The 22,263-nt window shown below is 41.5% G+C and overlaps 1 protein-coding gene across 1 annotated transcript in view; it reads left to right on the top strand.

The window, feature by feature from the left end:
• Positions 1-21,762, top strand: part of LOC124071722 (transcription initiation factor TFIID subunit 4-like) — an 82,296-nt gene extending 60,534 nt beyond the window's left edge. The window contains exon 14 of the mRNA XM_046412569.1: positions 19,526-21,762. Within this exon, the coding sequence (XP_046268525.1) occupies positions 19,526-19,699 (174 nt within the window). The 3' untranslated portion in view covers positions 19,700-21,762. The remainder of the gene's footprint in view (positions 1-19,525) is intronic.
• Positions 21,763-22,263: the final 501 nt, after the last annotated feature.

Below are 22,263 nucleotides of genomic sequence, written 5' to 3'. Positions count from 1 at the left end.
TGGTCATTTTAATAACCTGCTTATCGAGTTGCATCTTCACATCCTTCGCTTAGCAGCAATATGCTGCAGAGGAGCATAGTAATGCACCCGGTAAAAAAGCATAAATAACAAAATAAAAGCATTACTTCTGGTCCTTGAGTGCAGTGCCAACCTCTTTCAGAATGTTTTACCCTGATGGGTATTAGCCTGCGACCTTCTGCTGCATTTGAAAAAGGCTGCTTTCTCAAACTGCTTTCCCAAATGCAGTTACACAACATAAACATAAATATACATTATGCTAGAATTGTCTGTTTTATCCCTTTTTTTGATGTCCTGTTCATGTTTAATTAGAAAGGCATAATGAAGTGAAGTCACAGTGTGCCCCTCCTCTGAAGTGATTGCAGAGGGGGCGGAGGAGAAATCTTAACTTATTTTCACTTCGTTTTCACCTCCTCACATTTCTTCATTTCACATGGGCTGGAAGCGCCTGCAGCGTTCTCTTTCCCTTCTCCAGAGCAAAGTGAATGTGACTTTTCTAAGGGGGTCACAGGATGCCTGGAGGCCTGTGGGTGTTACTGGACTGTTGCCTGCTCTCAGCTTCACTGAGGGGCTTGTCATAGATTTCATCTCCACAGAAATGAGCCGGGGGGCCCTGGCCAGGAGCACAAGCAGCCAACGTTATGAAGGGCCCATGCTGATTATTTCCCTCTGACATCGCATCCTGAGCTTTCCGCATTAATCCCAGACAAAGGCAGCCCTTCAGTGCTGTGCCAGAGCTCAAATTAGGAGCCAGATAATGGCCTTGTTGAGATCCTGCTCAGTTCACCGAGAGGCAGAACTCCTGTTGAAATCCTCCTCTTCAATATTTCCTCCCTCCTGCTTGTTCTTTTCCTCATCAGACCACCTTTTCACCATGTTCGGACTGTGACGGAATTCAGGTGACACAATTTTGCTTCATCCCCCCCCCACCCCTATTCACCCACCTTTAATTTGATGGTGGCTTGGCTGGGCTTGGGCCTGAGCTTGGATGTGGATTGCCATGGGCTGTGAAACTGATAGCCAGTAAAGGCTGGAGTGTCTGTCTCCAGCCTGATCTAGTCTGGAGGAGGGAACAAAGGGGGCCTTACAGGGCTCCGCAGGGTGGATTAGTTCCAAGGAGCCAATGGCTGAGGCTGCTGGCTGGCTTGCTGGAAGAAGGCCTGCTGTGGCCCCAGCAGTGGGTCACTGCATAGGGACCTCCCCACACACACACACATGGCAGCTTTAAAAACACACGCACATACACACACAGGTTTTTGAAGTTCAACACAAAAGTCAAGGATGAGCAACCTTGAAGAAATGGAGATATGAGATGCGGTGACAAAAGACTTAAGTTTAAGGAGGATGGAAATATGGCTCAAATACCCTCAAAACATTGGCTTGAAGATGTGGACTCTAATACTATAATGCCTGATTAAAAAGTGTTGAGCTATTGAAAAAAGGATATCTTATTTCCTAGTTTTCTTAAGCAACAAAAACTCATATATCTCTATAGGAAATGTACACAAATTAAATGCTTATCACAGCTGGAAGTTCATTTCTATCATTATTATTGTTATTTTGCAGCTCAACCGTTGGCATCTACTCAACTGAACAATATGTGACGTGCTTACAGCTTATGCGGTTACAGAATGTATTCCATGTTCCAGCCCCTTGCTTCTCTATAGCCACATCAGTATTTGTTTATTGTACAAGGAAGACATAAAAATGGATTTTAGCTTACTGAACTGAGGACAGAAGACAGTCATACAGAGCTTTATTCATAATGATTATTCCATCACACCTTCTATATTCTGTACTTTCACACATTTCACATTATTTGAGCACTTTACTGTTTCATTTCCTGTTCATTGATTTTTGTCTGGCATGATTTCCTCTCCTGCCATTTGGTGCATCTTGACTAAAGTGCATAGCTTCTATGTTGCTAGCACATGAAAGGCAGAGGTTTCCTCGGTACACTCTTAAGGTTAGCATTAAAGATTCTGTGATCTAAAATGTGCTTCAATGCTCAATGTCCTGCAGTGTTAAACATGCTCAGAGCCTTGAAACATCCTTGACACATTTACGAGCTCGTAGCTATCATCCCACCGCTGAGGCCATTTATCACATCAAAGGAAGAGCTTTGTTTGTTGACGTAAAAAGCGACAATAGCAGCTAGATTGCCTCGGTTTGCACAGCCACACTGTTTTTCTCGTATCTGTCTCGACCAGGCGCAATGCGAGGGACAAAGGTAGGCGAGCGATTTAATAGTGAGCACAGTCTATTTTTCCATTTGAATTCATTTCACCTTCTTTCTTTGAGGCTGTAGATCAGAAAGAAGGAGTGAGGCAATAGAGTGAGAGGCATGGGGAGAGAGGGGGAAAAGCACAAGGAAAACTGATGCCCTTTCCTCCAGCTAAATTAACAGGAATCACGTGGAAAACAATCTGAGTCTCCAATGAAGGGGAGGGGGGGGACCATTAAAATTAGCCCCAAGCTATGGACTGCACCCAATATCACTAAAGCTGCACTCACTACAGATGTGGAGGCTGGCTTACAGGCAAACTATGCTCTGTTCTATAGCTACAATTAAAATCAACCTCGCTGCCAAAAAATAGGAGGGGGAAAGAGGGGGTAGAAAGGCAGACATGGAACATCAAAGACAGATTGAAATGTGTAGTCAGTAATAAGAGTGGTCTCCAAGCCCTGAGGTTCTCCACGGTCCCCTTGTTAATGAGAAATTTTGACCTCTGGTTTGTAAGTTAAACTTGTAATCTCGGTTAATGAAGTAAATCAATCCCAACTCGGGAGTGTTCAGTGTCTCTCCTTTTGCCTTCTCCCCGCCAACCTCCCCTCTGTCCTTCTCTCTTGTGCTTTTCTTCCTATCCTTCTCCTCCTCCTCCTCCTCCTGCGTCGCTTCCAGTCTGCCGCCTGGGAGTAAAATGGCCAGGTCTTCAGCCAGACAAACAGGAAACTCGCAGAGCACGAGGGTTCCGGTGCTGGAGGGTGGGGGGCGTAAGGACTCAGAGGACTAGGACCAACCAGGCTGTTTGGTTAAGAAGAAGACAGGCCAACCCGAATGCTAGTCAAGGGGACAGCATGGAGGAAACCACTTGCTCCTCCTCACTATCTCTTATTCCTGTTGATATTTTTCCCTCCTTTACTCATAGTCTGTTGGGGATAGTATTTGGTTCCCTCTTGTTCCTCTCCATGTCCAAACCAAACACACGGCTTTCCTAAACATGTGGACCTCCACTTTTGCTCTTACCAATATGGAGATTTTTCTTTCATCCACTTGGAGCATTGACATTAACCCCCGATTAACTATTCTATTTATTTATTGCTCCACTTAAGTAATGCAGGATGGGATATGAAGTAGAATACAGTAACTTTAGCATGACTTGTATGTAGCATAAGGTAGCAGAAAGCATGAGGATTCCCATGTGGGTTCTCCTTCTCTACATGCAACATAAATATGATTAAAGAGGGCACAATGGGGTTGCTGTTGGTTTCATAATGTCAAGAAGATGGTAATATTAGTTTGACTCTACATCTTAATTCTGTACTTCCAGTGAGAGGACAAAGGAGACAGACTTGAGTCTTCAGAATGGTTACGGGAGCTCCTTGGCCAGATGCCATTTGCTCTTAGAGCTTTAACATAGTGCACTTTGCCAACTTTCCCTTCCCCTGCACAATGCAGAACAGAGTGGTACCACCAGTGATTATTGCACCGTGGACTGTGGGTTCAGGCATTTATAATGCACCCATATCATTAACATGAAAAGATACATGTATTTCTATTTTCTTCATTTATGTTGAATTTATTTATCCTCTCTGTTATAGCGCTATACGGAAATGCACAAAGTATGGAACACACTATATACTGTACATATCATTTTGATGTTATTTACTGTCAAGTACAGAGTGGGTCAAGGACACAACATAGCTACCTCACTCAGTGTAACACAAGCTGTTACAGATGTTTTTCAGTTACCCGCACCTATAGTGAGATAAACCCATATAGCATACAGATGAACAAGCTATTGGCATTTTGACTTAAAGCATATATCACAAATAGAACTTCAGTAAAGAAGTAAATCAAAGTTAAAACTGCAAATAACATCAGCTTCCAATTCAGTGTCATTGTGGATAAGCTCCTGTGTAAACAAGACTAAAACTGTGATGCTGCACTTGTATGCATAGTTGGTGCTTTGAGCTAAATGCTAACTGTTTGAGTTTAGAGCATTAGCATGCAGCTGAAGGTGATGAGAACATCATAAGTTTTGTAGGTATTACAAAGGGAGAAAAGGAAGACGAAGGTCTGTGCCTTCATCAGAAAGCTTTTTGGTCATAAACTGGATGAAAAGAATGTCTAGATGAAAAGTGACTGTCTCGTAGATGTTGATATATTTCACAGAATCAGTGAAAACTATGACCTGACGGGGGTGCTATAGGAACAGTCAAGATCATAACAATCATGCAAACTCTGCCTACCATGGATATCTATACCAAATGTTATGGTAATCCCTCTATTAGTTGTCAAGCTTTTTCACTAGGAAGTGAAAATGTCAGCCTCATGGTGGCGCTAGTCACTAGACAAGTCAGATGATTACCAAAGCTCGTATGATGGACTGAACAACCGCCTTAACCAACCAGCATTGCCATACCTTGGAGCCATCCTGCTAGTGTGGCTGAAAAGCACATTTTAACCATGCTAGCAGAATGTTTCTAGATGGCAGCTTTAAAAGCATTGAACATTGAAACACTGAACAGCAGAGCAGTTACATGTACATATATATATACATAGATAGATAGATATAGATATAGAGTTAGGTATGTTTGTATTTAACTGTATTATGTTTGAGATTTGGATTGTTGTTTCGTCTATATAAAATAGATAAGAAATATTATATAGATAAGAAAATTATTTACTTAAATTATTTACATTAATTACCTCCCTAGTTCTGACATATTTGTATCTTGCTATTTGTATATTATAGCAGCCATTATTATCTGTTGGATCTTGAATATATGGTAACTGCCAACTTGATTCAGCCTCACTGCCTTTAATGTCTTCATTCCTGGAAAGGACCTCCAAGAGTAATAACACAGACACTCACTCATGGGCTGTCCACGTTTCACCACTTAAGTCGCTGAGTCACAATCAAGAAATGACAATAATAAAATATTCTTATTGATGGAGAGAGGATTAAAGGTAGATCCACTGTATACCAATCATACAATAAAATAACATGTATCATTTTCAGTAGTATTTGCAGTATTAGTTAGATTGCACATGAGTGGATATAAATCTCTAGTTAGCCTGAAGAGGGAAAACAGTACACACTTTCACTAAAGCCTAAAACAGGACTGGCTAGAATAAGCTTTCAGTTGCTTTAGAAAGCATTTGGGATCCTTTTCAAGTAGCGAGCTAAATGGGATGTATAATGTGTTGTCTTATATCTTAAATGTGCAGAGAAATTGATGAAAACACTATTTGACTCATGTGAGAGTGTCACACCACCTTCCTCCCTGCCAGAACCCCCGAAAAAATGATTATATTTGGATTTGTGTTGTTGGTAGGTTTAATGCCTTGGATGGCCTTGTGGTACACACTGTAGTCTCTGATTTCAACCTTGAGTTAATGCTGCTGTGCCTGTCCACAACAGTCTAAGAAAATGAGGACTTTAAATGTAGTTAATGCTGCCAGTTTTTAAAATTTTGTTTCTGAAAATTTTAAAATCACCTTAAATGTGCATGTGTACATTAGCATTAACACTGCAATCTCCCTATTTAGAAAGGAACAATGTCCTATATATCCATATTCATAGCAAAGTAGTGATCCCCTTCATTTCTGCCTTTGAAACTTTGCCCCTTAAATAATGGTTAAATATACAGTTTTGACAACAAAGTTGAGCCTCAGGCACTTAAAAGATACCCATCTTAAAGAAATTAATTACCTCCCTTGTTAATCTTGATATAATTAAATTTCTGAAGAATGAAATTTGCTGCTCCCCCCAACGCCTCCCTGCTATGGAGGCGAGCCCATAATGGCAGGCTCTCTAGCTAGCCTGCTGGCCAGGGACATGGGGACAGCCTAACATCCTGGGCCCCATGCTGAGCTATACCTCAAAGTGCAAACCCACTCTCTTCATCCTACGCCTCACCACTCATAGGGATAGGCTGAGAAAACGCCTCAATCACTGCGTTGCCTTTCTGCGCCTGCTTGTGTTTTCTCAATCCTGGAGGAGATTGAAACTCTGGGTCTCCAAATTCTTAATCTTAACATGTGATTATGTTCTTGAACAATTTGAGAGTTTTAGCACACGGGTGCTGCTAATGAAGTTGTCAACATGATGTCTCTGAAACTCAACCATGGTGGAGCCCTGGAGAGCGTGGAGAGTTCTTCCTCTCATGGCTCACTTAAGAAGCTCCTGTGTCTTTGTGTGACTTACTGTCATTTTTTATAGGACCTCCTGTGATGCTGTTAGATTTAACCCTGATTGCTTTGTGCAGAACAGCACTGTGGCAGTACCAGGGAGCAATGCATTTTCTTGTCGCTATGTATTTAAGTTTGTTTTCCTTTGACTATAAGTTTTATGTCAGCTCCATTGTCAGCTGTCAAGGTTTGAGCCTGGGGAAAGAAAAGAGAAAAAAAAAGGAAAAGATCTTTCATTATGTGCTAGTAGGGGGGCAGAAGAATGCCAAGGAGGGCGGAGGAGAGGTGGTAATATGTATGGAGTAGGCAAAATACTTCAACTAGATGGCAGAAATGCCAACATAGACAGCCGTTTGTGTTTTTAGAATCTGATTCAGGACTTTACATTGTGGAGGTGTACATTATATGTGTCCTGTAAGCAGCAGCTCTCTTAGCTTAAAATTGAGTACTAAAAAATGGGGCACCAGATGCATCACAGCTCTTTAGCAGTTTGTATTTTCCATTTTTTTTCTGTAATTTAAAATACTCTTTGAAAGAATGTTTCGCTAATAACCTTGACCTTACTTATGTGTGGAGGGCTGTCATTACAAACGAACCCTTGACATTTCACTAGTACTATACAATGGTGAAAGGTTGAACATAGAACAGGATGATTAAGTGATGCAAAGTGCCAATGTCGTACAAAAAAGAGCTTTTTTGCAAAAATCACCCATTAAACAAATATAGTGTAGACTTTAAATGTCTGTGAAATTAGAAAAATATTCATTGTGGTTATCAAAAATATATGACTCCATAGTCTGTGACAAATGACACTTAATTATATGGCAGAGATGCTAATTACAAAATTCTATATATTTAGACTATTGAGGTTAAATTTAGATCATGAATACTAAATATACTGTTCACTAGCTCAATAGCCAATGACCAGTCAGTCTTGTGAGTTGATTATTTCTATCCCTAAGAGTTACTGCTGTTAACTACCACTGATCTCCCACTCTAAGCTTTTTTATTGCAGGGCAATTTCTCTCTTCATCTCCTGCTTGAAGAGGCCCTGTTTTTGCTTCCAGTTACACTTTAGTTAGTCCTCATAACCTGGACCAACCACCACATATTTTACCCAACAGAAATGGTTCATGTAAGTGAATCTCTCAAATATTACAGTTATCTGTCCTTCAGTCTACGACCCAGTCATTTCATTGTTTTGCACTAAAGTATTATTGTGATACATCGTCTACATTGTCCTCTATTTTGTCTTTTAACAGAAAAACAGAGCATCTAAAATTAGCTTCAGAAAATGGTGGAAGAGAACAAACAAGGCGATCCATTAGTGAGGATGGGTTATTGGCTGACTTGCCTCTTCTCATGGCGGCCCATTAAAAGTGGTAATGTCTGCCCGCAGCAGTGCCCGGGGAAGAAGAAGGAGGCCATGGAAGGCATATTTCACATGCATCAGACACTGGAATTAAATAGACCAATGTTCCCTAAAAAGACTGAAGTACATCTCTTTCTGATGTGCGTCCCGGGCAAAAATTCATTGATCTTAGAATGTCCCTTGGCAATTATAAAATATTAAATCCAAGTCGCACTTTTCGGCTCGGCTTAATTTTTTTTTCCTCGCTTTTCACTGCTTTCCATTTGACCAATTTAGAAAAAAAGTTAGAAATGGATGGCCATGAAAAAAGGCCCTGATAATAAAGACTGTGCCCACTTTTAGATATCTTTTGTTATGTTTCTGTATTGTTTTTATGGCACATCTCAGATCATTAAATGGGACGAGGGACTCGGCAAAACAGAGAGTGCCTGAAACATGTCTTATTACAGCATCAGGGCAGTGTAAGCCAGGACCACAGATGCCTGGGACTGAAGCACACAAAGGAGTGAAATTTGTATGATATCTTTATTCTTACGCACAAGGTCTTCTGAGCCACTGATGCTGGTTCCAGCACTCTGGGGATGACAAATATTTGTCAGCTGCTTTCCATTAGGTCTGTGGCCCTGGTGCTCGCCTCCCTGGCCCCTTCATGTCCCTCAGAGATTACAGAAGGGTCTACAGTTAATTGCCCACATCATTAAATTTAACATATATCTCAATAAATATAATCAGCCAGCTGTTTGACAAGGTACACAGTTCATTAAGTCCCCTTGCTTGTTTGTCGTTTCCCTAATTAAGATTTAGAATCGATCATTGAGTGTGTAATGTACAGTGTAGCTGGGCTTGCACAGGGAGTTTCTCTGCTCAAACGAAAAGGAATGGCATCCGCTTGCTAAAGCTTTGCCATTTAGCACACTGACTGCAATGGGAATTAGACATCCTGTGCTAATTAGGGAGGCCAATTAACTGTGAAATTCAGGCGTTTTTGACAAATAATCTCAGCAGAATTCAGACATCACCCTGTACATGAATGTTATCAGTCCTGAATTTAGAAAGGATAAAGGCTACTGGCTCTTGGAGCTGTTGTAGATTATGTGTTGCTGAGAATGGTGTGTGTTCCCAGCAACATGTTGCTCATGCCAGATAGCACGGAGTCTAACCTAATATCTCCCAAGTTTCATGAATGGGGTCACACTTCATGTACATGCCCTCTAAAATCCAAATATATGTATATGTATATATGCCCTATTCTGCATTTAGGACAGTTAAACAATGGCTAGATTGGGAAAACGATTGTCTGAGAGAAAAACAGATGGCTGCTATTTTGGAGTGGAGTGTCACCAGCTCTCACAATAACGACGTTGTGGTTAGGCCGTGTTTGGCAGGGCAGCTTCTAAGCGCTTGACCTCTATTCACTTTTCCCAAAAGAAAGAATTGGCATTACCAGAGATCTTCAGTGTTTCTGTGTCTCTCATTCCTATTTTGATTTATGATCACATGTATTTTTTAGATTGCATAAATTATGTAGTTGTTGGACTAATGAACACTCTCCACTGATAGAACTTTGTGAGAATTGTGAATAGCTGGATATGGCCTCTATCACCCGCATCAGTGTTCTGATTACATGATATGACTGTTCTGGGCATTAGATGTGGTTTTGCTGAGAACGACCTGCCTGGCCTTTTGGAACATTTTTTATATACACATACAACAAGATCCAGAGAGCCACAGAATGTAAACATACATCCTGGGCCAGCCTGTGTCACTATACACCACTGCTTTGTTGTGTGTTTGTGTGTGTGTATTGAGGTGTGTGCAGCTATGCGTGTGTGTGGTCTGACTCGTTGAAAACTATAAAACAGGTCCCTGCTGTCTTTATTACCTGTCCGACCTATCCCAACTGCTTTGTTCCTGCAGCACATAGAAAACGAATTGGACTGTGCTTACGTTGGTGCTCTCTGTTCAATTGGAGTCTAATACAAAGCCGCCATTACACTATTGAAGGCAATGGCTGTGGGTGTGTGCTGAAGCTGTTTGGATACCAGGCAGTGCCGGAGGTGTGTTTGCTGGGCGCCGATGGGCAACTCCTGCAGCTGCCCGCCTCAGGTACAGGAAGAATTGAGTACTTCCTTTTACAAGATGTGTAATTATTATGGCAGACAAGGGTGTGGATTTAAACCAAGTCAATATGTAGATAAGCGTTGTATACCCACATACACACACAGCTGCCTGGAAAATGATGCTGTTGTAGGCAGGGAATAAAGCAGGTTGCCAAAATGCTGTGCAGGTAGGAAGGAAGCCTTCTGGGCCTGTGGAACAGGAACCTGATGGGAGGAATGAGGCCTCCAAGGAAAGCAGCAGAAAAACTATAATGAGGAACTCCTCAAATGAGTCCAAATTTTGTGATGTTGCCTGCCATTATCAGACCCGACCTTCAAACCACCCACAATACTCACTGACAGCGTACTGTATATTTTAAATTTGACCATCCATGCATCCATTTTCTATACCGACTTTATCCATGCTGGGTCGTGGAGGGCTGGAGCCTATCCCAGCTGACCACGGACGAGAGGCCTGGTACACCCTTGACTGGTGGCCAGTTAATCGTGGGGCCGACACACAAAGCCAGACAATCACACCTAGCAGAAATGTAGTGTCACCAGTTAACCTAATCTTGTTTTTGGGGCTGTGGGAGGAAGCTGGAGTACCCAGAGAAAACCCACACAGGCATAGGCAGAACATGCAAACTCCACACAGAAGGACCCAGACTCGAACCTGGAACAGGGCTAACCACCACACCACTGTGCCGTATTAAATTTGGCTAAATTTGTCCAAATGTACAATACTATGAAAAATGTAGCTGTCTGTGTCTATCAGCAGAACCACTAGTAGTAATAGTATCAGTAATATATTCATATTAAAGCTGAACTGACACATCCAAATACCCAAAATGGTAAAGGAAACATTTATATTCTGGGTAACTCTAAAAACTCTGAGAGCCTCTTACCCTGGCAGTTCGCTCGATGAAAAGCAGTGTCACTGGGGGTCACAGATGTTCACAGAGACACTCAACAAATCCTCCAGTAAAGTTTTGGTTCGTCTTTCTGGGCCATCTATATAAAACATGAAGCTCTGTTCTTTCCCCAGAAGAGCGTGGATTTTAATCAGACCTGCTCTTCACACAGCCATTTTCCTGCCTCTCATACTTAGCAGGCGTCACATCTTGTGCACGGGGACCAGTGACAGCGGCACTGAAACTGAGCCTGTGATGGCTAAATGATGTCAAAAATGGCCCCATTTATGTCAATTTGAGATCAAGGACCATTTCATAGTGTGAACCTCCACCGTAAATGTGCCTTCTAATCTCCTCCATCTGCGTATCTACTGCGGCCCCTTGGTGAGTTCCTTTTCTTGTAAGTGAGATGTCTCACCGCTCATGAGAGGATCTATGTGAAGACTGACAGCGCACAGCATACAGCACATGTCTGCTGAGCGGCGGAATCTGTCGTGCTGCCTTTCGGTCCCTCATCTCATTCTCAAGTCAGTATCTGTTAGTGCTCGAATTCTGTGTTATTCAGTGCCATGCTATTTTGCTTGCCTACTCTTTTCTCTAATTAGGCCATTTGCAGGATACGTTTGGCTTAGTGTGGTCATTTATGTTCGATACCACTCGGAACTGATGGGCTTTTGTTAGCTAGTTGTTCCTATTTGGAACGTTTCGAAAAGACATCAAAGGGCGGACCACAAGCCTCATTTGGCAACTTCTCCCAGCTATCCATCGGCTGCAAAACACCCCGGTGCCTTGATTATTAACTCAGTCACCACCCTCTCATTCAACTTGAATTAAAAATTAAAACCCAGCAGAAATGACAGTGCCACACCATTGAAAGTAAAGTCTGCAAAACCAACAAGGGCTCATTAGTGAATAGTTCTGAAGACAAGCATTCTGACTTGAGACTCATTACACTTCTCCTATTTTAACTCTAATTGGGTTCATTTCATATATGAAACGCCTTGAATATTTAATGTTGAAAAAGTTCTACTTCTGATACTTCATGTAACCAAAGATACTTGGCTTGTGTTAATTGTCCAGGTTATCAGGCAAGCTATAGCGATTTCTCAGTTACTTTTGCTTTTTCCATAGAAATAGCAGAGAGGAAAGACACTGAACACATCATCTGGAGGATTATAATTTCAAACAAATCAAGTTTATTTATAAATCACAACAGTAACAAAATCACCATCTGAATTGTCATTATACCAGCTGTTGTGCCATCATGACTGTAGACAACATAACTTTATATTCATTTAATGGATAAGAATAGCTGATTTGTGAATATATATGTTATTACCCCACTATAAGGCGTTGCCAACTTGTGCTGGTATTTAACAAGTTGTTTAGCTAGCCGGGCTTAAAGCACTTTAATTAAATAGATTAAAAACAATGTTATGGTTTCCTCATCTGGTTGCCTTCAAACAATCTTTTGTTTCTCTCAGGTTGAAAAGAGAGAGAGGGGGAAGCCAAGATTGTGTTTCCAGGCAGGAAAGTTTGAAGTTCTTTGTTGGGAAGCAAGGTTCCGGGTGCAGCACACTGTTTAGCTTGGTGACCCTGTGACTGTCTTCTGAGGAATTGTATGAGCAGCCCTGCAGAATTGTGCTCCAGGGTCAGCTTTCATCTTAGCAGTAACCTGTGGACTTTGAAACTCAGGGCGATGGAATTGCAGCTTTGTCAGTACACTACTAATTAGAAAATTCCTGACCTCGAGCAAGATGTTTTAATTATGTGTTGTGTCAACGAGTTTGCAGATTTAATCCACCGTTGATACACACTCAAGTGTGCAAACTGTGTCGCACATTGTGGTAGATGAAGTGGAACGGTGAAGGGGCTTTTTGCTCCATCTTTCTCTGCCCCATATAACCTTGTGCCTCTCCTGTATCATGTTTGGTGAGAGCCATCACATGCTTAAGTAGCCAAATTAGAAGTGCTGTTAATGTGTTAGCTCGTGAAAAAGCTGGTCTGATTTGCCTTGGTTTGTGGGAGGCTGAACAATGTGACAGTATTGTGCTGGGTGTGAGCTCTCTGTTGCAGTGAGTCAGAGTGAGGGAAGGCAGGAAGGGGTTAAACAGAAATTGAGCGGGGATGCTGGGGGCAGCAGTGCTGCAGAACATAGCAGTGTTCGTGCGAAGGCAAGTCATTTCCCGAAACACTGCAGACACATGGCCTGCGGCGCTCTAAAACCTTTGGAGACCAAAATGGCTTGCAGGAGTTAGAAGTAATAAGGTGTTTTTTTTGCCTTCTTTCTCCTTGACTGAAATTCTGCACGGTTGCTATGCATTGCCATGGAGCTGTGTAGCTGTTTTTATGGTTTATGTGGGTATTAAGATGCTCTGCAACTGGCCATTTTTGAGATTTGTTGTTCTTTAGCTGTGAAGCAAATGGAAGTTGTTTGTTTTGAAAGTAATTCCCTCATTTTTTTTCCATGATCAGAATGCTAGACCTCACTCTTATCCCTTTGTATCTTTCCTGTTATTCTGTCTGCTGTACACAAAATGACAAATTAACAAAAGCATGTATGAGACTAGAAAAAACGCAAATGTGTTTCACTCTCCCTCATTTTTCTAGAAAACACAGTGACAATGGCTGGGTCTTGTTCAGGCTTTGTCAGAAATGGAACCTGTGGCAGGAACAAAGGCCGCTTGTGTCGGTGTGGTATTAGTCCATCCTGACCTCTGTGATTATCGGTGGGCTGAACCAAAACCCTTTTCATCCTTTCCCTTAGTTCTGTTAATCTTGGCTGCCTTGTCTGCTTCAAAGAGAGGCTTCAGCATATAATCTGGGTATGTACATCTGTGAATTATTATTCTAATTCTTTATACGTTTATTAGAGCTGAATAAACTCCACATCAAATACATCACTGGGGCAATGTCAGAGAGCCCGGGGCAAATCAGCCGACATCTGTTAACTCTTTCAGAATGGCCTCATCCAGCATGTCTGTGGGCGTAGAGGAGCGAGAGAAAGGAGAGGCGAGAAAGGGAGAGAGAAAGTCTCTGTTGCTGATTAATGGCGGCCGTAGGAGAGACGTTTCAGGCCGAGTGTGGAGATGAAGCGGAGCTGCACTCCCACGGCTGGGCTCCACACTGTAAACACTGTGAAGGGACAAGGCAGCGTTCCTCAACCGAAATGCGGCGTGGAAGAGAACATGTGGGAAAGCTTTGCTTCCTGGCACATAGTCAGTCAACCAGGCAGGCAGTCAGTCAGCCCTTCACTCAGTGAGTCAGTCAGGCCCTCAGCCAGACCGCCAAACAGCCAGCTCTTCAGTTAGGCCGTCAGTCAGCCAGCATGTAAGCTAGTTTGTCAGTTAGATGAGGGGAGGCCCATGGAGTGGCTACCTGAGTACCTGTAAGCCACTTTAAAGGTTCCATCAACAAGTTAGACAAAGCAAATACAGCTGTCCCACCAATTCATTAGTGGACTTGTCACAGTGGTTCACGTCATATGCAAAATCCTTCAATATTTGACTAGTAGCTGCTGTTAATTTCCACCCTGGATTCAACATATAAAAAAATACCACCTGGTTCAGGTTTTGTTCCACTTCTTTGTTTAGCTTGTCAGCAGTCTGTCTCTGTTGTGCTATATATGTCCTCCTTGCCTGAAGCACAGACATCAGAGTTTAAACGGATTTTTCAGCATCAAAGTAATAACAACAAAAGAGTGATGTTATATCATGAACAGCTTATCTGTTTCTCATCCAACATGGAGCTAGTCTTTATCCTTCAACATGAATGCTGAGCAGTATTTGTCCACCAGTTTTAGATAACACAGTATGTTAGCCAGCATGTCTTAATATACCGGTTTCTGCAGTACACGTGTGTGTGTGTTCTCTTACTGTGCAGTCTGCAACTTCTGTGAGGAGTGGAGTGCTGAGACAGCAGGTTGGCCAGTGCAGGGCCGAGCATCTCTGTGTGCCTGGCAAAGTGGGCCATTAACCTAGCGCCCTAAGGTGTGACCTGGGCCAAATCCAATATTGGCTCCGGCATCAAGGCACAGGTGCCAGTAAGGGTTCAAAGACCCAAGAACCCCACCCCCTCTCCTTTCTCGGACAATAAAGGACTGAATGTAAATTCCTCAAGACACCTACAAACATTGCTGCTGCCGTGGCACAGTTGGAGGTGGGGAGTCAAAAGCAGAGATTCAGATTTTCTCTGCAGTCATCACAAATGCATTGTGCAATAAAGCTGGTGTCCAAACATGGCAGCCTAGTCATTCTATTAGCAGTAGTTGTGATTATTCAGAGAGTAGTTTAAGAGCATTTCTTTATACTTACTTACTTCTTTATACTCTTTTTACTTTTACAGCCATTTCTTCTCTATTCAATGGAACAAGTCTTTATGGATCCCAGGGCGTCATGTGACCAGCGGTTCTGAATATGAATACTACACTTAAATTGCCTCAGACACAAATACTGCTGTTGCAAATAAGAGCATGAAATGTGTTTTAATCTGTGGGTGAAAATAGCTCCCAACAAATATGCTTTTATTCCCGTTTGCTAAAAGCTAGAGTTCACAGCAGTTTTAAGATTTTTTTTTTTAAAAGATATTACTATTACTTTACTTTTAATATATATTGAGATTTCGGGAGTTGTTTTTGCCTGAGTCCGATGTCAGAAAGAGCATGACTGTGTTTGTCATTTCTGTATGTCCTTGAGTCTGTCTCATATTCATTTGTATTGTTTTCCACATGCACTCCATTATACTAATTGCCTGCTACACGAGCACACTCGGGTTCTCTTTCTGCTCTTGTGTGCATGAACATGTGTGTGCAGGAAACCATGGAAGGGTGAAATGGTGTAAAATAATGCGTCTGACCCATTGGCACATTGTCATGTTTGAGCCGGCATAGAGGCCTTATTACTGAGAAGCTCTCCTCTCCTCTCCTCTCCTCAGGTTCTATCCACTGCTCTCTCTCTCTCTCTCTCTCTCTCTCTCTCTGTCTCTCTCTCTTTTTCTCTCTGTCCCCCGCTCCAAACAAGTCAAATGTCTGAAGAGATGTATCGAAGTATCCCTGCGCGCTCTGTACGATGGATATGTCATGTGACATAATGCCTCCAAGCGCCCATCACAGATAAAATGACAGATGCTGTTTTTTGCCTCATGGATCTCTCTTGGCCAGGCTGATTTTGAGACTTTAAGTTTTGCCCTCCTCTGCTTCTCTCTCTGTGCCCCTTCTCTCCTGCTTTTTCTCTTTTTCTCTTCTCACTTTTTCTTTTCATCCACCGTGACCTTACAAAGCCTGCCATTTTGTTTTTCACTGAATTCCAGACACAGTTGCTGTGTAATTGCTAGCGACAGGGAAAGCGTGGTTGTTGATGTCTCACTTTCCTTTTTAACTGACACTCAGCCATCTGCTTTGTTTAGTGTGGGTGTTTCCCCCCACCCCCAACATGATTTCCTGCATGTGGTGGAGAGAGGGATTGGTCTCCATAGATACAGATGACAACATAACGGTGTTTGTTGGCACGTGGAGGGCATATAAAGACAGAGCAGGGAGGAGAGACTGTGTTGAGTGAATTCCTGGACAAGCGCTGACCTTTCTGCCTGTGTTTGAATCACTTAAGGCTGCCTCTGTCCCTGAAGGGAATGAGGCATTCTGGGAGCTGTGGCACACTACCTCAACAGTGATGTCTGGCTATATTTACTGTCTTCCACCACTCCTCCATGAACCCAGTGAAGCTACAGCACCACCCCACCACTGACTGCCTGTGGCTAATACTGTCCATCCGTCCAGGTGGATGGATGGCTTTGATTGGTAATATCTGTGGCGCTGTCATTGGACTTACTGGTGAGTGGCAGTAATTGGCATGGCAGTAGGCAGACCCATCTTTCACATGTGGTCTGCCATGATTGACCTGATGAGGCTAAGGCCGTTGCCCAAAGTGAGGGTCTGGTGAGCCCCATGGTGCCAGAGAGTTGGCTACACCCACTTGTGCCTTGACCTGTGACCCTCTCAGAATGTCATTACTAACTAGAGACCAGAGTCAGACTGGGATAATAATTCAACCCAGGTCAACAGCCATCCATGCATACTGAAATCATTTAACTGAAATATTCTTTTCTGCTTACCGTTGATACCTGTAACATATCTTTTAGTTTTGTTACTACACACAGCATCTTGTTAAACAAACTTCCAGAACAGTCATGCACGTGCCATGCACACACTTGACATGAGAGCGTCTTTTATTAGGTTCACAGTGAGGAAAGCAAATCAAGGTGCAGACAAGTCAAATAAAAATATCCAAATAAACAAGGGAATATTTACATGAAATATATTTTTTAAGAAACTTTACAAAAGCACACTCAGTATTTCCATTATTAGCGGTACAAGTGACTGTATAGCACTAGGAGATGGGGGATTGTTGCACAATGACTTATTGAAGTTCAGCTTGTGGTGGAGTGCAGGGGGTCTGCTGTGAGCAGTGCTGCTTGTACAGTCTCACAGCAGCAGGGCTGAAGAGGCCTGCCACTGGAGGAGCTGCCCAGTGCTGTCACAGCCTCATGCAGGGGGTGGGAGTCGTTCTCCAGCCGTGAGGATAACTTGGATATCCTTAGCTTCTAATGCTTTCCTACAAAGCATGATTAAATGTTGATATAATTTATGTGGCTTTCTAAAACAGAATAACTTCGGAAAGACAATTGTGCTATTATGACGTGCTGCACATTTTTATTACTCACCAAGTCCACTGCTCATGAACACATCTGTCCATTTGAATTTAAAAATACAATCAAGGAAATACATGCTAATTTTGCATACAATATGACCACATTTACATTGCATTACGTTTTTTTCACCTATATCAAGATAAAACAATGAGAATCTCTGCAATCGTACAGTGAAAAAAATAATGATTTTGAGTGCAGTTCCTCTTTAACTCTGGCCTGACACCTCTGTGGCTGCTAGAAACAGTAGATGTAGTTGAGGTAAGTGGCCTGGTTGCCCTCAGTCATCATCCACTTTCCAGGGGTCAGAGAGTGTACTGAGGGAAACTTGAGACAAAGCTCCGTCGTACAGTGTACACAAAGACGAGCATAAGGGGCAGGAGCTGGAGGGACTTTTGTTTGGTTCTTGTAAATTCATACCCATCATATGTTTGCAATTAAGGCCTGTCTGTACTGTGTGTTTACAGAGTGGTGCAATCAATGTAATTGTGAGAGGGTGTTCCTGACTGAAATGTCTGTCTTATTTCTCTCTGCCTGGGTTCAAGTGGGCACTTGCTGGATTTGTTTCCCAGTGTTTTTCATTTCCAAATGTAAATGCATCTCTTGATTTGTACCAGCCTCTGTATACACTCCCTTTTTTTTATCCTTCTCGTTTTTCCTGGATCAAATACAAACAACAAGATCTCCATTTCACAGTGAGATGTCAGCTCAGATCTATGTCAGTAGCGCTGTTCATTAAGAAGGAAAATCTGTTCATATCCAGGGCGATGTAAAGAGCCATAGAATGCACAAATAAAAATTATGTGTTTCTCTGCTTTGTGTTCAGCTAGTGAAAGAAAAAAAATTTTCCAAACACTGCTGCACCTGAAGATCTGGACATTGTTAGTGCGTCTTTTTGATCTACTTCATGCTCAGCAAGAGGGATTATTCTCATAATTGGAGGTGTTTGCTCCACTAAGAGCCCACCACATTCTTTATTATTGATACAGTCAATTTGTTTGCCATTCTGTGATTACTTCATTTATGGAACATGGAAAACAACGTGCTGAACTGCTATTATGTATCACATTGGAAATAGTGAAGGTCTTTCACTTCACTCAAGACAAAGTGAGGAAAAAGTCCCTGGAAGAGAAAATGCCAAACACATCTATGTGAATTTTGGAACCGGACAGAAACATTTTGCATCTTCAGCTGTGTGGCTCTGTGAGACTTTGGCACAGCAATGCTTTGAGCTGAATTTCAACATCACCGTGCTAGTGACAGTGCTAATATGCTGATCTTAAACAGGTATAATGTTTACCGCATTCACTGTCTGAGTTTTGCTTATTAGCGTTCAAATGTGTTAATTAGCCGTCAAATCAAAATGTACAGTTGAGGCTACAGTTTTGTAGGTCAGAAACAAAAATATTGGACAAAGCAATTTTACCAGATGTTGGCATTACTGTAGATGGGGATCACCAAACTTACTCTAGTTTATCCTGTGGGGATAACCACATTTCTTGACTGTCCATCCAATAGATGTTTATACATCAAAATCACAAAAGTCGAGCTCATGGGTAGTTAAGGGTTCATTAGAATCATTGGGGATCATCCTCTGGGCAACATAAAGACCACAAGATCTCACTTGCCACATTTAGGCTACAGTAAAATCTATGATGCCATTTTTCTAAATGTTCTATCTTCAGTACCAGTCTCTCTGTGCTGCTGTGTTTCTGCACTTCAAAGAGATTTCTTTTCAGCCTTCCAGTTTTGAGTGTTTTGTGTTGTTGACATTTTCTCGATGCAGTTTATGTTTTTATTATTGGTGCCATTCCTGTTCGTATTTTCAGTGAATTGAGAATATCACTGTTCATGATATCTGACTTCCTGGATCTTCTGTTTATTCCAAGCACAGTGTTGTTTCTGCTGAAACATTAATATTTGAAAGCTGTGTAATTGTAAAATGTAAAAGGAATCGGTGTGGCTTCCCCACCTCACCTTTTGACCTCTTCCTTGTCTCCAGGTTTCAGGCAGCACGGCTGGCTCCCTGGCCAGCTCCTCCACCCCGTCCACCTCATCGCGCCAGTACACACGGCAACGCATCACTCGCGTCAACCTCAGGGACTTAATTTTCTACATGGAGCAGGAGAGAGAGACCGCCCACTCCCTCCTCCTTTACCGTGCCCTGCTCAAGTAGCCTCTGGTCCGCTCAGCGCCCACCTCAACCTCCTCCTCCTCCTCTTCCTTCCCAGCCACGTGCCTTCAGATCAGGTCTAATGTTTCAGCTCTGTGTCTCCATATGTACTGTAGTGACGTTTGATGTAGCTCTTAATAAGGAGAGAGAGAAAGACAGAGAGAGAGAGAGAGAGAGAGAGAGAGAAAAGTATAAAAAATAAAACTGTTGTTCTGTGTCTTCTTTGTTTAGATTCATGGTGTGTAGTTAGACCATTCAGTTTAAAGGCCATATCAAATTCTTTGTGTTGAAGTTGAATTTGTTATAGGAACAAAGTGGTTTTTGCATCACAGGACCTGACCCAGACCTTGCACCTTGTATGTTGGGTAGCTATTTATTTTTCATATTCTTTGGCAGTAGCTTCAATGAACCACCTCAAAGTAAGGATTATTTTGGTGAAGAGAATTATGTTCACACCTCAACACAGCCTCCGGTATTTCCCACGAGCTATTTGTTACATATAACATGTTTCAATGAATGTAGTTTAGCTGAACTCAATTAATTAGAGACTTTACTGATTTCTATACCAAGACACCATACATTAAGATTCCAAATAACAGCATCATGTTAAATTTCCTTACTGTATGTGTAAATAGTTCTTTTTGAATTATTTTACAGCATGTATATTTTTATCACATGTAAGCTTTGTAAGAAAAAGAATAACCCATGTGTCAATATTATGAAACCTGATGTTTTGTAAAACCATGTGCTTTGAATGAGTCGAAATTAGATGGTTTATTCTGTTCACCTGTAGAGTATTTGCTCAGACAGAGTCCCTATGAAACTTCAGCAAAGGTCATTAAACAAAAGCTTAGTCGCACAACGACAGCAGTTTATGATTGGTCACCTTGTTGCGTGGGGTAGTATCTTTTATTTTTTTATTTTGTTTTAACCCGAAAATAATGTGAACATTGTTTTAATGACTAGATGTTTGTAAGATGTGTACTATCATGCTCACTTCTTCAAAAACGTACCTGGTTGAGAAGGAAAGTTTTGGTTCAGGGAGGTCAGTGCTGTAGGACGGGTGGTGACTGGGGAGAGCGAAACATTCCTTTAACTTTTCCTCTCTGGAGCCCCCTTTCAGCCCCGCCTCCTATTTTGGTAACGACTGAATGACAGAAGTTGTCCATGAAGCGATTCAGTGCTCAGCACTTATGCTTCTTTATAGTTTGATCCTAAATTAAAACTCACAGCTGTATAGTAATGTTTAACAGTAGGAGAGAACAACTGATTTCAGCCTAAAGTTTTTCTTTGTGTTACTAATGAAGAGACAAATGGGACACACCTGCTTCTTACATGTCCTATTGCATTTTCGTCTTGTTCTGTTCTCTTTTTTTGTTTGTTTGTTTTACAAATCATTATTGTATTATGTAAGATTGTCCTTTATGTTTTTATATTTAACTGAATATCTTGGCCTCTATGCAGCTTTTCTTGTCATATTGAAATTTATTTAAATATGGGTGACAATTGTTGTGCATTGTACATTTTGACAGCACTTTTTTTTATATCTATTTTACCTGACAACTGAAAGCTGTCACTGTATTATAGGAAAGAAATGACAGTAAACATTATTGCCAACTTCTGTCACAAGAGACTTATTTTTAACAATTAATATATTTTCTTTTCTTTTTTCCTTTTGAATTGGCTTTTATGCTCAACACACTTTCATAAATTTTATCTTCAAAATATCATGTTTTAAAGACAAGCACAACAATGATGATTTCAGATGATTTTATTAGTGATTTTTATGGTTTCTGGTGGTTTCACAGGAGGACATTTCTACTACTACTACAGCTTTTTAGCCAAATTATTAGGACAATATTACTGATGTAAACAAATGGAGGAAATAACACTTCAGTGTAAGGATGATTTGTAAATATTGTTTACAAAACTATGTGTTTATTAGAACCACGTTATTTTTGGTAAACTCTTGTACATATCTTGAAAATTTCCTGTTTGTGTGAAAAAAAAACAATACTTATGTATTTGTACCTATTTTGTAAAGGAATAAATAAGCTGTTTACTAAACTGAGCTGATGTTGACTTGGTCCCTTTCATTCTTGATTTGCTTGCTGTAGTCACTGATGTATGTAGAATATACTTTAAAATGACTTAATAACCAGGTAACATATTTCCCTCAGTTCATTCTTCACTCTTGAAAAGGAAATCTAAGCTGTTATGTTTTTGCAAGACAGTTTTACCAAAGTCAACTGCTAATTCAGCCTGCTTCATTTCCATTTCTAACATTGCACATTTTAAGTACAAACTGAGTCAAGCACTGCTGCTCAACTAAGAAAAGTCCCCCTAGGTTTCTGCTGCTAATTAAGCAGAAGCATTTTTGCAAAGACCAAACTGTTTAACTCAGTGTAAAATATTGGAGTTTGGTAGCATATTGGTTTTTCCAAGATCTTGGCCTATTCCCCTGTTCCTTTGAGGCAGCAGACTGCTGATCTGGATTCAACCCTGAAGATGACCCTCCCCAAATCAGTCCGCATATGCTTGGGTGCAGAGCCAGAGTCATGGATGGG

Source organism: Scatophagus argus, chromosome 1 (assembly GCF_020382885.2).
Source record: "Scatophagus argus isolate fScaArg1 chromosome 1, fScaArg1.pri, whole genome shotgun sequence".
Taxonomy (NCBI): Eukaryota; Metazoa; Chordata; class Actinopteri; family Scatophagidae; genus Scatophagus; species Scatophagus argus.
This window is presented reverse-complemented; position numbering and strand designations above follow the sequence as displayed.